At 52.1% G+C, this 15,176-nt stretch overlaps 5 protein-coding genes across 5 annotated transcripts; 2 read left to right on the top strand and 3 right to left on the bottom strand.

The window, feature by feature from the left end:
* Window positions 1-966: 966 nt before the first annotated feature.
* PV10_05330 (uncharacterized protein) lies at window positions 967-2,895 on the bottom strand. Its single transcript, XM_016369983.1, has 2 exons — window positions 2,649-2,895; window positions 967-2,556 (listed from the first exon to the last, which is right to left on the bottom strand). Exons 1-2 carry the CDS (start codon window positions 2,729-2,731, stop codon window positions 1,287-1,289), a joined length of 1,353 nt encoding a protein of 450 aa, XP_016222276.1. The 5' UTR covers window positions 2,732-2,895; the 3' UTR covers window positions 967-1,286.
* A 239-nt stretch (window positions 2,896-3,134) lies between these two features.
* On the bottom strand, window positions 3,135-4,486 carry PV10_05329 (uncharacterized protein; the record flags this gene model as incomplete). The annotated part of the gene is made up of 2 exons (XM_016369982.1): window positions 3,954-4,486; window positions 3,135-3,903 (listed from the first exon to the last, which is right to left on the bottom strand). The coding sequence occupies exons 1-2, from the start codon at window positions 4,334-4,336 to the stop codon at window positions 3,135-3,137; spliced, it is 1,152 nt and encodes a 383-aa protein (XP_016222275.1). The 5' UTR covers window positions 4,337-4,486.
* A 3,774-nt stretch (window positions 4,487-8,260) lies between these two features.
* Window positions 8,261-11,813, top strand: PV10_05328 (uncharacterized protein). The gene is made up of 2 exons (XM_016369981.1): window positions 8,261-11,004; window positions 11,055-11,813. Exons 1-2 carry the CDS (start codon window positions 8,381-8,383, stop codon window positions 11,134-11,136), a joined length of 2,706 nt encoding a protein of 901 aa, XP_016222274.1. The 5' UTR covers window positions 8,261-8,380; the 3' UTR covers window positions 11,137-11,813.
* Window positions 11,809-13,378, top strand: PV10_05327 (uncharacterized protein). Its single transcript, XM_016369980.1, has one exon. The coding sequence runs from the start codon at window positions 12,069-12,071 to the stop codon at window positions 13,236-13,238; it is 1,170 nt and encodes a 389-aa protein (XP_016222273.1). The 5' UTR covers window positions 11,809-12,068; the 3' UTR covers window positions 13,239-13,378.
* PV10_05326 (uncharacterized protein) lies at window positions 13,315-15,026 on the bottom strand. The gene has a single exon (XM_016369979.1). The coding sequence runs from the start codon at window positions 14,704-14,706 to the stop codon at window positions 13,423-13,425; it is 1,284 nt and encodes a 427-aa protein (XP_016222272.1). The 5' UTR covers window positions 14,707-15,026; the 3' UTR covers window positions 13,315-13,422.
* Window positions 15,027-15,176: the final 150 nt, after the last annotated feature.

The raw sequence follows: 15,176 nt of genomic DNA, 5'->3' as shown, positions 1-15,176 counted from the left end.
AGTCAGCTAACAACGAGGCAGAGGCAAGGGTACACCAAGAAGAAAAACCAAGAAGGTTCATAAATCCTCCGGCACCGACGACAAGAAACTTCAGGCTTCGCTCAAGAAGCTCAATGTCCAGCCCATCCAAGCCATCGAGGAGGTCAACATGTTCAAGGAGGACGGCAATGTGATTCATTTCTCTAACCCCAAGGGTACGTGGTTGGCCCCGGTCCTGCAAGACACCACCCCGCTACCCATCTTGCTTTCCACTTCGCTTTGAAAAAAGCTCGGGACTCTGAAAACTAACCCTTTCTCTCATCATCTCTACAGTCCACGCCGCCGTGCCCTCCAACACATTTGCTATCTATGGAAACGGCGAAGACAAGGAGCTGACGGAACTTGTCCCCGGCATTCTCAACCAGCTCGGTCCCGATTCGCTTGCTTCTCTACGTCGTCTCGCCGAGTCGTACCAAAACTTGCAGAAGAAGGAAGGTGGCGACAAGAAGGAAGGCGATGACGACGATGACGAAATTCCCGATTTGGTAGAGGGGGAGAACTTCGAGGGCAAGGTTGAGTAGAGTCGTCGTTACGCGCTCTACTCTAGTGAGGGTCTTGTGTGAGATGGTGGAATAGGGGGAAAGGGAGTCTCTGCATAGGCGTAATTCGTCGCACTGTGTACAGACTCGCTTGCTGGGCGGCTCTTTCTTTTGCCGGCCGTCTAAGTGGCCCAACTTTGGGTTTGGCATCTCTCGTCCCGAGCCATACAGAATTCCTCGAGTTCTAGCGGACCATCAGTTGAGCGCGTAGGGAGATGCAACACCAACATACTGGTACCACAATCAGAACGCACATCAATCAGCCACCCACCTGTTAAATGGGTCAAATCGGAGGTAAAAAGCAGGAAAAGCTCGTCATTGTCACTAGTCGCAGGCCAGTCATTATCCCATTTGAAATGTGACAATAGATCCAACATGCAAATACACACCAACCACGTAATGGTGTCGTGATTTGCCTTGCTATGATCGTCTCAGAGCTCGCGGTGCTTCTCTGCCAGGACAACCACCTCCTCTATGTTATGCAACTGTGCTACTGCATTGCATGTCTGCTCCAATGCCAGTTCCAATCCCAATGCCCCTACCGGTGCTGACAAGAACACGCGATGCTACCCGCAGCGCTAATATACAGATGATCGTCAAGGCCTGCCCCGTTAGGGGCTCAAAAACCTATGCATCAAGTCATATGAAGGAGAACGTGAGCACGCAAACTCTCTCAGGCATCGTGTGCACACTGTATTCAATCCTTGATCAGTCCTCCTTCAAGCCACAGAAATCTGTGCCCAGCCACTGATCCACGGTGTGCCACAAAGTCCAGTACCAGCCATTGTTGGCGTCCCAAGTTCCATCGTCCTTCAACAGAGGTCCCTCGCCGATGATTCCCTGATCGACTCCATCTTTCTGACCACTGACAAACCACGCCACAATGGGGATACTCCTGAGGACTCGTTCTGCAAGTGTGGGTTGAGGAGGGAGAGCTTCGGAGGCCGGCCGTAAGATGGCCTTCTTCACCTTGATATGCGTCATGAACTCCGAGTTTGGGGAAAGGGCTGATTCTTGGCTGGGAAGGTTTGGCTGCGATCGCGAGCGGAGTCCTGAGGCGGCGGTGGGAGAGGTCGGTGGTGGGGAAAGGGCGGTTGCTGTGGCGGATGAGGCGGTCGTGGAGGAGAAGGAGTGGTTGTCTAGGCCAGTTGGCTGGCTGTACTGCGCATCGGGCATGGTGTGCGATCTCGGCAGGGTTTGATTCTGAAATGCCCGTTCGAAACCTGCGACCGCCGAGTCCTTTCCTCCCTTTCGACTATCCGTCCGGGTTGTGCTCAATGTCTGTGATCGTTGTCCAGGGCCAGACAGTGCTGGGCTAAGTTGCTGACTATCGAGAATGTCAAAGCCTTTTGGAATTGCGACATCTGCACTGGGCCCTTTGCCTGTGAACATTTCGCAGTGCACGAGATAGCCATCGATCTCAACTGGACTGTAGTGGATTGCACGTTCGGCCGCCTGATAAGTGTCGAAAGTAACCTTGATCCAGTGCTGTCCGCCCACGTACACCCTGCTCTTCCTCAACGCTTCCCTGCTGAGGTTCAGACGAGCGGCAGCTGGCATTCTGGAGAATGCAAGTGGCGATCCGCTGATTAGGAGATTGGGGTCGTCGCGAGAGTATTCTTCACAAATGATACTAGGACTGACGATCTTTTCGAACTTGCTGAGGACTTTCCATTCGGAAGATTTGCCTGCATATCCATACAGGATGCACTCGGTGGGGATGGCTTCTAGCTCCAGGGTTCGTGTTGCATCGCCAGAGGTGGCTGAGGGTGTGTTCAGGATCGATTTTGTTCTCTCGGCCTCTTTCTCCTGCTCTTTCGCGTACAAACGTCCAAAGTCAGATACTACAGAGTTTTCCTTCTGTCGCACCGGCGTCGTCCCTGTTCGGGCTCGAGGTGTACGTGACCCGGTTAATCTCAGACTGCGATTCCGTCCAAATGGACCGCTTTCTTCGGGCTGTCTAGCGGTCCTCGCGGAGCTACTCCAAAATAATGTTAGATAGAGCCAGGGCAGTCTTGCCGCAAGGGGAGGGAAATGCAGCATCAGCTGCGGGAGCCTGGGCTCACTTACTCTGGATAGCGGTAACCCCATGGTAGAGGGTCACCCTGCGCATCTCTTGCTCGCTCCTCTGGGAGCACTGAATGAATTTCCATGACCTATACGATTCGTAGACGAGAAGGTTGTGAGGAAGGCGTGGCAGAAAGGAGTGCACTAACATGCGACCAGAAGTAACAGCAGATCAGGTCGACATATGAGTGAAGCCAAAAGGTCACGGTAGTTTTAGTTTTATTCGAGGGCAGCAATACTTGAGGTCAAGTTTGAACTGATGTTCAGACACGAGAGTCAAGCGGAGATGCGTAAACAAAAAACTGACCAGAAACCCGCAGCGCAGCCTTGCAGCCTTGCAGCCTTTCACGTGATGACACATCCATGCCACTGATTTCTGACCATTTCACTCCATGTTGTTATACAAACATTGACAATTCAAATTCAGGGGTAGACAAAGGGTGACTTCTAAGTATTATCGTACCTTAGATCAATGCATAAAGCTAACGACTAAAGCGCCCCCGACCAGATCAAAAACCCTGGCCTTGCACGTCTCTGAGACACCGAATCTGTACGTAAACGACTGTCCAATAGCTCAGTGAGCTGCAACTGTTGGCCGGCGTCCAGTCTTACATTCTTCTCCGCAATTGTTATCTTGTATAGCGAAGTAAAACTGTGTATGATGGTATTAAAGTCGTCAAACTCCCATTTGACGGGAGGACCAACATCCCTTATTGGCGTCAATTCCAATACTTCTATACCATCATGTTTAATGATTGGTTCCACAAGCATCGCCGTCGCTGGAGGAATGAGGGAAGGCGCAGGCACAGCAATGTATCGCAAGGCGGGAAAAGCTGCGGTGGTAATGGCGTCAAATGGCATGTAAGCCTCGTCCCGTGAGACTCCAATCTCAAGGCGAGACACACGATTGTCACTCGGTTCGCATTCCTTGAGTCGCGCAACAGAGTCGTAATTGAGACAGCCGTGAATCCTTAATGTCGTAACAGTCTTTGGAAGGCTGCGGAGGACGTCGTCCCAGTTTTTCGAAGAATTAGGCAGTCGATCGGTTAACTGAACGAAACGCAGATTGGGTGGCCACATCAAAGATGCGACCTCGGGTTGAACAGCAAAAGCATCTGTTGGCAGTTTCAGTGTCGACAGCTGCTCGAGATGACTGACTGTGGCGAGTATCTTGCCAAGTCCGAGTTGGTAGCCATCGGCAGACAGGTCCAAGTGATGGAGGTTATAGCATTTGGACAGAGGAGCAAGAGATGTCAAGCTGTCCTTGGCATCAGAGACAGGGTGAGTAGAGGTACAAAGGGGACTCACGAGAAGGTAATGGCTGGAGATGCAAAAAATTCTAGGGAATTCTTCACCCTTCCGAGGAGTCGAGCAGTTAGGCTCTTACTACTCTCATAAGCGATTGAGCTCAAGTCCAGTCGCTTGACAAGATGCTCGAGGCCGACTTTGGTTTTCTTTGTAACAGGGGAGGACAGAGTTCTGGCAAAATACTCGAAATTTCGTTGAGTTATGATGGGATAAGCGTAGAGACCAGCGATGAATCCGGCATACCACGATCTATTGACCAAACAGCACGACGCCAATGATGATTGATATTGATCAAATTGCATGACATGGATGCTAATTGAGTCGATAACTTCTGCCGGGAGTACGACTTCGGCACCATGATAAGTTGGATCTCCAATCTTCATCAAGCCGTTGTCTGGGGGGTTGCGGGGTGATCAGCCCTCAACATGCACATGTCAGGAAGTAAAGTAGAGAGCATTGGTCTCAGCGTGAGTAGAAATCGTCGGGGAACAGTTGTACGAGGTCTGACTAGATTGACTCGAAATTGAGAGTACTAGAACGACGCTTAAAGGTTGAAGGGTTCGTAAGATGAGAGACAACAGCATCCGAATGAATTTATTCTTGAGGGGATTGTTCTAACATGATTGGCCCACAGCTTGGCTCGGCGAACCACGTCAACATCAGCAATTTATATTCCCCTTCTCAACTCAAATGTTCAATTTGAGAGAGTATGTCAAAGCCATATTCCACGGTCGGAGTGGAAGGACAATCCGGAGCCCATCATTGCATGTCCATAATCCGCTCCAGAATAAGAAGTCGATGACGCGCGTTTGGACCTCACCATGCCTAATCGTGAAGACAAAACACATCGGAGTCGAAAGGGCTAGAATGAATATTGGTGCTGCCTTGCAAGACACGCCAGCAGGTGTGTATCTGTCGAGTGAAGATGTCTGATGATGGTGAAGAGTCGCGTACGTCGCGTACTTTGCGGGAAATACATTTTGCTGTGTTTTGTTTTGTTTCTGAGGGAAGTTACAATGGGATGAATGACTGCAAGAGCGACCTCCTGCTCCAGAGCTCCTTCCCAGATTTTGTGCCTGCCATATGAAGCAGCGCACATATGCTCCTTCCATTCCATCTCATTGCATCTTCTCATCTTTTCATCCTTTCATCCTCTCACCCTCTCATCCTCCCACTCTCAAACCCTTCCAGTCACTCAGTCTCTCGATCTCTATCTCTTGTTTGCAGTGTCACTGCACTCTCCAATCCTCCATCCGCCCCAGCGCGTCACTACCAAGTCTCCTTCACTAAATTTCCACCACCTGGCCAATTGGATCTGCTGCTTCTCCTCTTCTCCTCGTCCAGTCTTGTTCATAATAAACCCACTCGTATCTCCACCCTCCTTGCTCTTTCCGAAACAAAGCGCCATATGGACTGGCCCATGTCGTTTTATCTGACTTGTTTTGGTGTCTGATCTACTTGGTTAGCGGCCGTATGACTTGGGCACTTATGAGTACGCCGTTGTTCTGACCTGAATAGGACGCCACCAATTTCTATCACCTAAGAGGTCTCGAAGGACCTGGAAATCTTGGAGAGATCCAGCAGAGACATCGTACAAGACTTCAACACTCTCTCCGACTCTCCGACTCCACCTAGCCGTGCCGCCGCACCTCGAGGGCCACCCCTTATTGCGCAGTCGTCGTCACTTTTCAGATCACAGATCTAACCATGCTGGGTGCACGTGCCCGAGCCGCAGAGTACAACGCCTTCAAAGCAGCTACAGCAAGACAAGCTACTCGAGAGGCCGAGGAACTCAGCTTGCCACCAAAGGCTACCCCCATATCACTGAGCGCCTTTGCTAGAAATCTGCAGCACAACCGAAACAAAGGAAACAAACAGTTCATCCCCCTCATCATCGAAGATACCTCAGATTCTGACAAGGATCGCCCAGATGATGCTCAACAACATAGCAACACAGCATCTCCTCCCGACAACAGGCTCGAGAACATGGCTTTCAACACCGAAAATCACGAAATCCCAGCAATGAATCAATCCTCATCATTGGTCAACGTGTACCCTTACACTCTGAATTACCCTACTTCGGTTCCTTCCGTATCTGATGCTCTCAACACTCTCCAAGACAGATCGGCTGCGCTTCTCAATCCAACCCCACTTCGCGTCCAGTCTCATTCCATCATCAGTCATCCTCATAGTGTCGCCTCCAGTGAGCACAGCACACCAAACCACACTACAGACTCGACTCATTTTCCTGGTGGTTTAGTCTTGCAAAGCTTTGACGTGCAGCGGTTCCCTTACCTAGCACTGCCTCGATCCTCGCTGCCAACCCCTCATCCCAATCTGTCTGTCTTTCATTACATGACACCAGATGATATCAGTCCTGCCAAACAGGAAGACAAGTTGGCCACTTTGAACCGAATCTATGGACAGTCTTCTGCTGCGGACATGCAATCCCAAGACGTCCTTGCTGACACCCCAGAAATGATCGATACGCTGAATTGGTCGCGTTACAGTCCCAGTCGGCTTCCAGTGGCTCGCGCGCAGTTCATCTTTCCCTCCAACATCGCCTCGAGTCTCCACAGCCCTTTTCAGGGAACTGAGTTGCCGCAGATGTATCCGGAATGGATCATGACTAGAGGAGCAGATGCGGCCACCGATGCGGCCAACGGTAGTTCATCCACAGTCTCGGCCCCGAAACCTCATGAATCTCGCACCGACTCAACCGTTACACCCACTGTCCATGAGCAGGAGAGTGCCGAGTCTGCGGCTGGAATCATGGGACAAGCACTCAATCAACTACACATGGATCACCACAGCCACGAGCCTTATGATCGTAGCTTCCAAATGCAGAAGTTTGTGGCCAAACAGCAAGCCCTGGCGAGGACTGGCAAGACTGTTCTCCACAATCCAGAGCTGCATCGCCAAAAGAATGAAAACGGAGCCGCGGGTGGCCTAGTCACGCCTTTTGAAGAGTCACAAGATGGTGACTTGGACCTCGACAACTTTGCCAATGGGACACAGCCGACAGTCCAACCTCCGCCAGGCCTGCCTTGGCCAGGGATGAATCTAGGCGCGACTGTGGAAATGCCTATGGACACGACGACAGCAGCAACAAATGTGTTTCAAGACTTCAAGGTGGCATCAGATGAGTGGTGCTGTCTCAATCCACTGACAGAACTGCAACGCCAGAAGATGGCAAAGGCTCTCAGATTATGTGCCACTGTCGATGGTATAGATGCCCCTCGCCCACTTGAAGCGGAAGACAGGCTCGCTCGCCTGACTGAGAACATCCGAGATGACGACAGCTCTGAGTGGAGCCAAGCCAGTGGCCGACTTGCGGTCGATCAAATTGCTGCGCACCATCTCAGTGACCGCCTTCTACATCTCCGTGTTGGCGAAACCAAGGAGGTGGCCGAGATGGAGGCGGCGTCCATACGAGCGGTCGGAAAGATCTTTGCCAATCTCAGGGTTTCCGACCAGATGGAGGCCAGAAATGGCGCAGGAAAGGAATATTGGTGCAAATATAAAGCAGCTCCAGAGTATGCTATCGAACGAAGTCGACTATTGCTATCGGGCGTGGGCAGTACAAGCTACTTTGAAGAGAAGGCGGGCGGCTTCTACAACACACCAGTTCGCATTGCTCGAGATCCTAGGTTCAGACCAGCCAACAAAGACGGAGTGAAGATTAAGAGTGATGATGATTGGAACCTGCGTCATGACTTGTTCGGGCGAAGACGGCTATGAATCGCTAGAATCATCAACTCAGAGGGGACGTATCTAGCACGACGGAGGCATGGTACTGCTTGGCTGGTCTGTTTGTTACTGAACCCCGACAGAAGGAGTGGTGCAGGTGTGCCTAATCCAAGATGTGTAATTGAAGCATGCAAACATAAAATGCACCATGTCAACAGCCAGGGCTTTGGAGAATGGATGTTGGATGTCCGCAGCCTGCCAAAGATTGCTTGCTGGATTCCGCAAAAAGGAGATCGAAGTCATTAGGTTAGAGTCCAGGCATAAGTAGACTGTGTCAGACTGAGATTTTGACAATGTGCTGATGAATTCAACGCATGGAGACACAGAAGACACTGGGAAATCATGTCCTTACCGCAACTCACCTCATGACGAAGAGAAATGAGTCTTGTCAGACACAGTGAATTACCACTGAATTTGATTTCATTCAAGCACCTCATGACATCGTAGATTTTTGTGGCCCGCAGAATCTCAATGTGGTTAGTCAGCCTTGTGCTGTGCGGCAGGCTTCTCTCTCTCGCTAGGCAAATGCCGCCCGCGTCAACGCACCACCGTCCATCATCTCCATCTTGTCATCTTCTTCCTTTGTTCTGCTCAACGTATACAGTCATAATTGCTCAAGCTGACAACGCAAGTCGCTTCGGTCTGGCGGTTCTCTTTCACTCCCGTCCTCGCCAGCCATGGCGGTCAGCTACCTGAGACCACAGTTGATGCGGTCCTCTAAAGCTGCCTTTGAGTGTGCATTCTGTGCCACTCGCCGCGCCACCTCGTTCCCTCGAACTCGTCTCCCTAGCCGCCTGTCCCTCCCTATCTCCAGATCGTATGCCACCGTCAATTCCGGCGATCCCAAGCCTCCCAAAAAGGAACCCAAAAACAAAAAGGACAAGCCCAATGCCTCTTCGGAGCAGCAGTCGCCCGGCCAGAATGAGACTCCGCCAAAGGGTTCCGAGGACTCTAGCGCCACGTCGAGCCCCAACTCTCCTCTGACCCCCAAAGAAATCGATTCTCTGAATGAACTCGCACGCCTGGTCAAGATGGGGTTGCCAAAGTCGCAGGCGAGTGAGGTGGATGAAGCTATCGAGTTGTTCAAGAAGAGTGGAATTCCCAAAGAGGTACGAGATTTCTTGGATGAGCGCGAGCAAAATCCAGGCAAACGCTTAGACCTCGCCACCACCGTCCGCCTTGTAGGTGTCCTCACCAAGATGGCTCGCATGACCCCAGAAGAACTACGAGAAAAACATTCTGCGGCCGCACATACCCAGCGACCCAAAAAGGCCGAGGCGGAAGATCAAGAGGAAGAAACTCCGCTGTTTGACCAATCCAACAGGAGTCGAGAACGAGACCATGGCAACAAGAAGAAAAAGTCCGAAGGCACAACCAAGGAATTCAGTCTCAAGCTCGACGCCGGTACAACTCTGATCAGCGCCTTTCTTGCATACTACTTTTACCAAAGTTTATTCCCTAGCGAGGCCTCGCGAGACATTACCTGGCAAGAGTTCCGAACCACATTCTTCGACAAAGGTCTGGTGGAGAAGCTTACCGTCATCAACCGCAATCGAGTCCGCGTCGAGTTGCATCGCGAGGCCGTGGCCAACCTCTATCCAGAGTCTCCTGCTGTGCGGCCCAACTTTTACTACTACTTCTCCATCGGATCCGTCGAAGCATTCGAGAGGCGATTGGATGAAGCTCACCAGGAGCTTGGTATCCCGAGCAGTGAGAGAATCCCCGTGGCCTATTCGGACGAGATGCCGCTGAGTGCCGCCATCTTTTCCTTTGGACCAACGCTTCTGTTTGTGGGTGCTCTGTTCTGGCTGTCCCGAAGAGCCGCCTCAGGAGCAGGTGGTCAGAGCGGCATCTTCGGCATCGGCAAGTCACGAGCCAAACGCTTCAACCATGAAACCGACATCAAGACCAAGTTTGCTGACGTTGCCGGCATGGATGAGGCCAAGCTCGAAATCATGGAGTTTGTTTCCTTCTTGAAAGACCCGTCCAAGTACCAGAGTCTGGGTGCCAAGATTCCACGAGGCGCCATTCTTTCCGGCCCTCCTGGAACTGGTAAGACACTGTTGGCAAAGGCAACGGCTGGCGAATCTGGCGTCCCCTTCTTCTCGGTGTCGGGCTCCGAATTTGTAGAAATGTTTGTGGGTGTCGGTCCGTCGCGAGTACGTGACTTGTTCGCAAATGCACGCAAGAATGCTCCCTGCATCATTTTCATCGATGAAATCGACGCTATTGGAAAGTCCCGTGCCAAGTCCAACTTTGGTGGCGGAAACGATGAGCGTGAGTCGACTCTGAACCAGATCTTGACCGAGATGGACGGGTTCAACACGTCAGAACAAGTCGTTGTTCTGGCTGGCACCAATCGACCCGATGTTCTCGACAAGGCCTTGATGCGTCCAGGGCGGTTCGACCGGCATATCGGAATCGACCGACCCACCATGGACGGACGAAAGCAGATCTTCCAGGTTCACCTGAATCGAATTGTGACGCATGTGGATATGGAGTATCTCACAGGCCGACTGTCGGCGTTGACTCCTGGCTTTTCCGGTGCGGACATTGCCAACTGTGTCAACGAAGCCGCACTCATCGCAGCACGTGCCAACGCCACGTCCGTGGAGATGATTCACTTTGAACAGGCCATCGAACGGGTGATTGGCGGTTTGGAAAAGAAGTCCCTGGTGCTTACACCAGAGGAAAAGAAAACCGTGGCGTATCACGAGGCCGGGCATGCGATCTGTGGCTGGTTCTTCAAATATGCCGATCCTCTTCTCAAGGTCTCGATCATCCCGCGCGGCCAAGGGGCACTAGGATACGCGCAGTATCTCCCGGCCGGTGGTGGGGACGTCTACCTGATGAATGTCAAGCAACTCATGGATCGGATGGCGATGACCTTGGGTGGGCGTGTCAGCGAGGAAATCTGGTTCGACACGGTCACCAGCGGAGCGTCCGACGATTTCAACAAGGTGACACGCATGGCCACAGCCATGGTGACCGAGTGGGGCATGTCCGACAAGATTGGGTATCTGCACTACAAGGACGACGAGCAACGGCTGCACAAACCTTTCTCCGAGGAGACGGCGCGAAATATCGATGCTGAGGTGAGGCGCATCGTCGACGAAGCGTATCAACAGTGTAAAAATCTCCTACTGGAGAAGAAGACAGAACTCCAAGCGATCGCAGAGGAGCTGTTGAAGAAGGAGGTCTTGGTGCGAGACGACCTGGTGCGGATTCTGGGCAAGCGTCCGTTTGAGGACCAGGGAGATTTCAGCAAGTACTTTGACAACAACGAGGGCAAGAGTGCACCGTAAGTTTTGAGATGCGTTGAGGTTGAAAGCAGATTCTAACCAAGGACAGACCTCCTCCTCCGACCGAGGATATTGGCCCGTCTGGAGGCATCCCCGAAAACCCAGCACCCGCTTTCAAGAGGGTCGAGTAGGCGGAGATGATAGAAATGCCCCCGTCTAGCCCCTGAATATCCGCTTGGATTCCAAGTTGACACTCATAGCCACATCGGCGTTGGGTTGCACAAGGCGAGCATGTACTATATCACCAAGCATAGTGTCACGTGTATATAATTACTCAGATCTCAGTGAGGCAAAAAGGTGGCTGGATAGCGGAGGCGACAGGTTACCGGAAACATCGGGGTTTAGTCGCATCTTAGATAAGGAAAGACCAAGGAATCGCCACTTTCTTTCACGCGCCAACGAAGCGAGGGCTTTTTCGGTGTTTTTTTGAGATCAACTGTGTTTGTTGAGGGAGGAAATGTCATTCCCGGACATGGTCCTGTCTCGAGACATAGTATATTGACAATGAGAACATTGAAAACGCCACAGTATTAAGGTACTGAACAGACCTGGTGATAACGAGCTTGACCATGAGACGTGTCAGGTCAGATGAATATGGCCTAGCATGGTATAAAGGCGTGATATGAGTTGATTTCATGCTGACTGCCTGGATTATCCGAGAAAATGACAAAGTGGACGAGGCTGGAGTTGATGTGGCCCAGAATCATGACATATGATTGGTTCATTGCACTGCCCACCATTGCTTATTCACAGCACCGCCTCCGTCAGTTCACCATCAAGTCTCTTCCTCACGGGATATATATCAAAGGTGGGGGGAGTCTTCCTCGCTCCAGATCCCTTGGGCTTACCTCGTACAGTCTCTCGACTCCTGAATTCCCCGGTCAACAATGCATAAAAGCCTGTAGAAAGGAGAGTTTTGATTACGGTCTCCAGGTCTCCAGGTCTGCAGGTGCAAAAGGACTTGTTTGAATGTGCCGTTGAAGGTCACTCAAATTCATCACCAATCCCCCACCTTTTCTACTTGATTTCCTCCTTCCTAGCTTCCTCCACTCATCCCACAAGTATGGAGACGGGGAAGCGGCTCAGTCACCTCTATTTAGCCCTGGAACGGTCGCGGTCACAGTCAAAGTCCAGGCCAACATCTCCTCTGCCGGTAGAGACCAGTGCCAAGGTTGTCCTCATCACTGGCATCAATGGCTACATTGCCAGTCATATTGGTCTTCAGTTCCTCAACAAAGGCTACACCGTCAGGGGCACCTCCCGATCTTTGACTGCACGAGCTCATTTGCTCGCTGATGCCTTCAAGGGCTTTGAGCACAAGTATGAACACTCAGTCGTCCCAGACATTACCGTGACTGGGGCCTTTGACGAGGCCGTGCGAGGTGTTCACCTCATCATCCACACTGCTTCTCCAGTCGATTTTACGCTGAAGACTGTCGATGCCTTCTTCGAGCCAGCCATTGGCGGTGTGACGTCGATCCTCAACTCGGCGCAGAATTGCGCGGGGCCCCAACTGGAGGCGTTCGTGTTAACATCTAGTGTGGCAGCAATTGTGGACCGGTGGAAAAACCCGCCAGACTACGACTACACAGAGAGTGACTGGAACACGTCAGGTGAAGCTGTAGCACGTCGCGAATTCTCCGCCCCGGTGGCGTACGGGGCGTCCAAGACCGCCGCAGAACGTGCCATGTGGGAGTGGAACTCGCAGCATCACCCTTCATGGGCCATCTCGGCCATTCACCCAGCCGTTGTGACCGGACCACCCATCAACTGGCCGTCGAATCCAGAGCAACTCAACACGACGTTATTGCCGCTCTGGCAGCTGTACGCGGGGCCGTCAGCCTCCAACGGCGAGATTCCACCCCAGATCGGCGGTGCTGGCTACATTGATGTCCGCGACGCGGCCCGCATGCACGTCTGGGCGGCAGAGCACCCGGAACAGTCGCGTGGCCAGCGCTATCTCGTCGCTAACGGCAAGGCCCCTCCTCAAGCCGCGGCCGACCTCTTGAGACTCAAGTTCCCTGATCGTGACATCCTCGTGGGAGAACCCGGCAAAGGTTACACTCCAGACTACTGCTTTGTCAAGGGCGAGGCCAGTCTCTTCAGTGGAAAAGCCATGAAGGCCCTTGGTGTGAATAAATTCATCAATTACGACAAGAGCGTCTTGGACACCATCGAGGCCTTTGAGAAGCAGTGGCCAGGGCGGGCGAGTAATCATAAGCAACGAACCTAGGTCCGTGTTAGGTGGGGTGGATGGGGTGAGGGATGTGAAAAGAAAATCGAGCCTTATGACAGGATGACGGTTTACACGGGCTATCAGGAGTAAACGATCATAATACATGATTAAATATAAAACTTCTACTCTATACAAATCCACGTCAACTTCGCTCCCGCTAAGATCACCATATCTCGTCGCATCAGAAACCACTCTTCTTGAGCTCGGCCTCGCTCCATTCCCACAGCTGCCTGGCCGCGTCCGCATCCTGACTCCACTTGTTTCCCTTCCTCAAGATGCCGACAGGAGTATAGTACGCGCCGTTGACCACCCCACCATCTCCTTGTTGGGAGCTCCGCGCGGCAACGGCGGCCCAGATCTGGTTCAAGGCCCCTTTCTGTACTGTCTGAAACATCAACGGCCCGAAGATCATTGTTCCATAACGAACCAAAAAGTTGGAGTTGGTATTGGGAATGTACAAGTCGGTCTTGATGATACCTGGGTGGACGGAAACAGAGGTTAAGTTGGGGTGACGTCGAGCTAGTTCTGAGGCGAAGAGGATATTGGCGGCCTTGCTGGCGCCGTAGCGAGTCCAGGGGTTGGTGGCTGTGAGCAGCGAGGTTGATGTGATGGTCTTAATGGGAGGGGACATATTGTGGGCTTCCGATGATAGGCTGATGATTCGAACGTCGGGCTGGTCAGGGGAGGATGGAGATGGTTGCGAGGCGGTCTTGATAAGAGTTGGAAGGAGAAGTTTGGTCAGAAGAAAGTGGCCCAGGTGGTTGGTTCCTAGCTGGGTGTCGTGGCCCTGTGGAGTGAGGCCGGGTGGCGTGGCCATGATCCCTGCATTTAGGACCAAAATGTCGAGGCGGTCGGTGGACGAGGTAACTTTGTCTGCGGCGGCTTTGATACTGGGAAAAGATTCGAGGTCCAGAGGAAGATATTGAATGTCGAGGTTTGGGTCAGAGATGTGAGATTTGATGTCTTGAACGGCGGCAAGAGCTTTGGATTCAGAGCGTGCAGCTAAGAAGATCTTCTTGGGAGAGTGCTGGGCTAGCTGTAAAATGGTCTCTTTCCCGAGACCATTGTTGCCCCCCGTCACCAGGATGACCTTGCCCGTCAAAGGTCTGATGTCGCGGGAGGGGTTGAAGGAGGTGGTGATGTCGAATGGCCACATTGTTGCGATGCGAGGATGGTAGACTTGAAGTGCAAGTAAAGGATTGAAAATGTATGGTCCTACCAGTGAAGAGAAGAGATGGAGTGTTTCGGTGAATGGAGAAAAGATGGATGGGTGTGGTGGTTCTGGTGTTGTGGTTGAGATCTGTGACTGTGGTGCGATTGTTTGCTTTCTGTATCTCAACAGTTGTTCTGGAGGAGTTGAAATTGAGATTGACTGAGAACTGTCGACGGGCTGGACATGTTTAAAAGCGTCAACAGTCGCAACCGCAGTCTCATTGTCACAATAGCCAGGGGTTGATGACTTCATTCACGCAGAGCAATTGCTCCGTGTCTCGTGCTTTGAAATGGGCCGTATCTATCTGTTACGAGTCAATGACCAAGATGAGATTGGTGACTGGCCAAAAAAGGCTCGTGCAGTGAATGTGTCCGATCGGAGCCAATTACGTAGAGGCTTCAAATGGATCCGACTGTGAGGTACGGGCGTATCTCTCTGTGGCTGGATTTGACTTGCGGATGTATACTAATCTTTAGACTTTTGTTAGGCTCGCTGGTCGCCAGGCTTAACTGGATTGCGTACCTAAGGATGTAGGCGAGTAGCCAGAAGCCAGCAGTCGTAGTCGTAGTCGTAGTCGTAGTCGTTGGTGTCGTGGTAGTGGATGAGAAGTCGCGAGATGTCGTCACTCGTCGCTTTGTCACAAGTGAACACGGGGAAGGGGCCGAGGGGCCTCAGGCTTGCACCTTCTCCCGAATTGCCTCTTTGCGTCACCACTTGGCACT

The sequence above is a fragment of the Exophiala mesophila genome (assembly GCF_000836275.1).
Source record: "Exophiala mesophila strain CBS 40295 unplaced genomic scaffold supercont1.4, whole genome shotgun sequence".
Classification (NCBI taxonomy): domain Eukaryota; kingdom Fungi; phylum Ascomycota; class Eurotiomycetes; order Chaetothyriales; family Herpotrichiellaceae; genus Exophiala; species Exophiala mesophila.
The sequence above is the reverse complement of the archived record's forward strand: the minus strand, read 5'-3'. Positions and strand labels throughout refer to the sequence as shown.

Excerpts from the sequence above, each read along its gene's own strand:
- PV10_05328 (XM_016369981.1), top strand. The coding sequence starts at position 8,381 with ATGGCGGTCAGCTACCTGAGACCACAGTTGATGCGGTCCTCTAAAGCT. Across the intron at positions 11,005-11,054 it reads AACGAGGGCAAGAGTGCACC|ACCTCCTCCTCCGACCGAGG; the intron begins GTAAGTTTTGAG and ends AACCAAGGACAG.
- PV10_05330 (XM_016369983.1), bottom strand. The coding sequence starts at position 2,731 with ATGGAAATTCATTCAGTGCTCCCAGAGGAGCGAGCAAGAGATGCGCAG. Across the intron at positions 2,557-2,648 it reads TGGGGTTACCGCTATCCAGA|CTCCGCGAGGACCGCTAGAC; the intron begins GTAAGTGAGCCC and ends ATTTTGGAGTAG.
- PV10_05327 (XM_016369980.1), top strand. The coding sequence starts at position 12,069 with ATGGAGACGGGGAAGCGGCTCAGTCACCTCTATTTAGCCCTGGAACGG.
- PV10_05326 (XM_016369979.1), bottom strand. The coding sequence starts at position 14,706 with ATGAAGTCATCAACCCCTGGCTATTGTGACAATGAGACTGCGGTTGCG.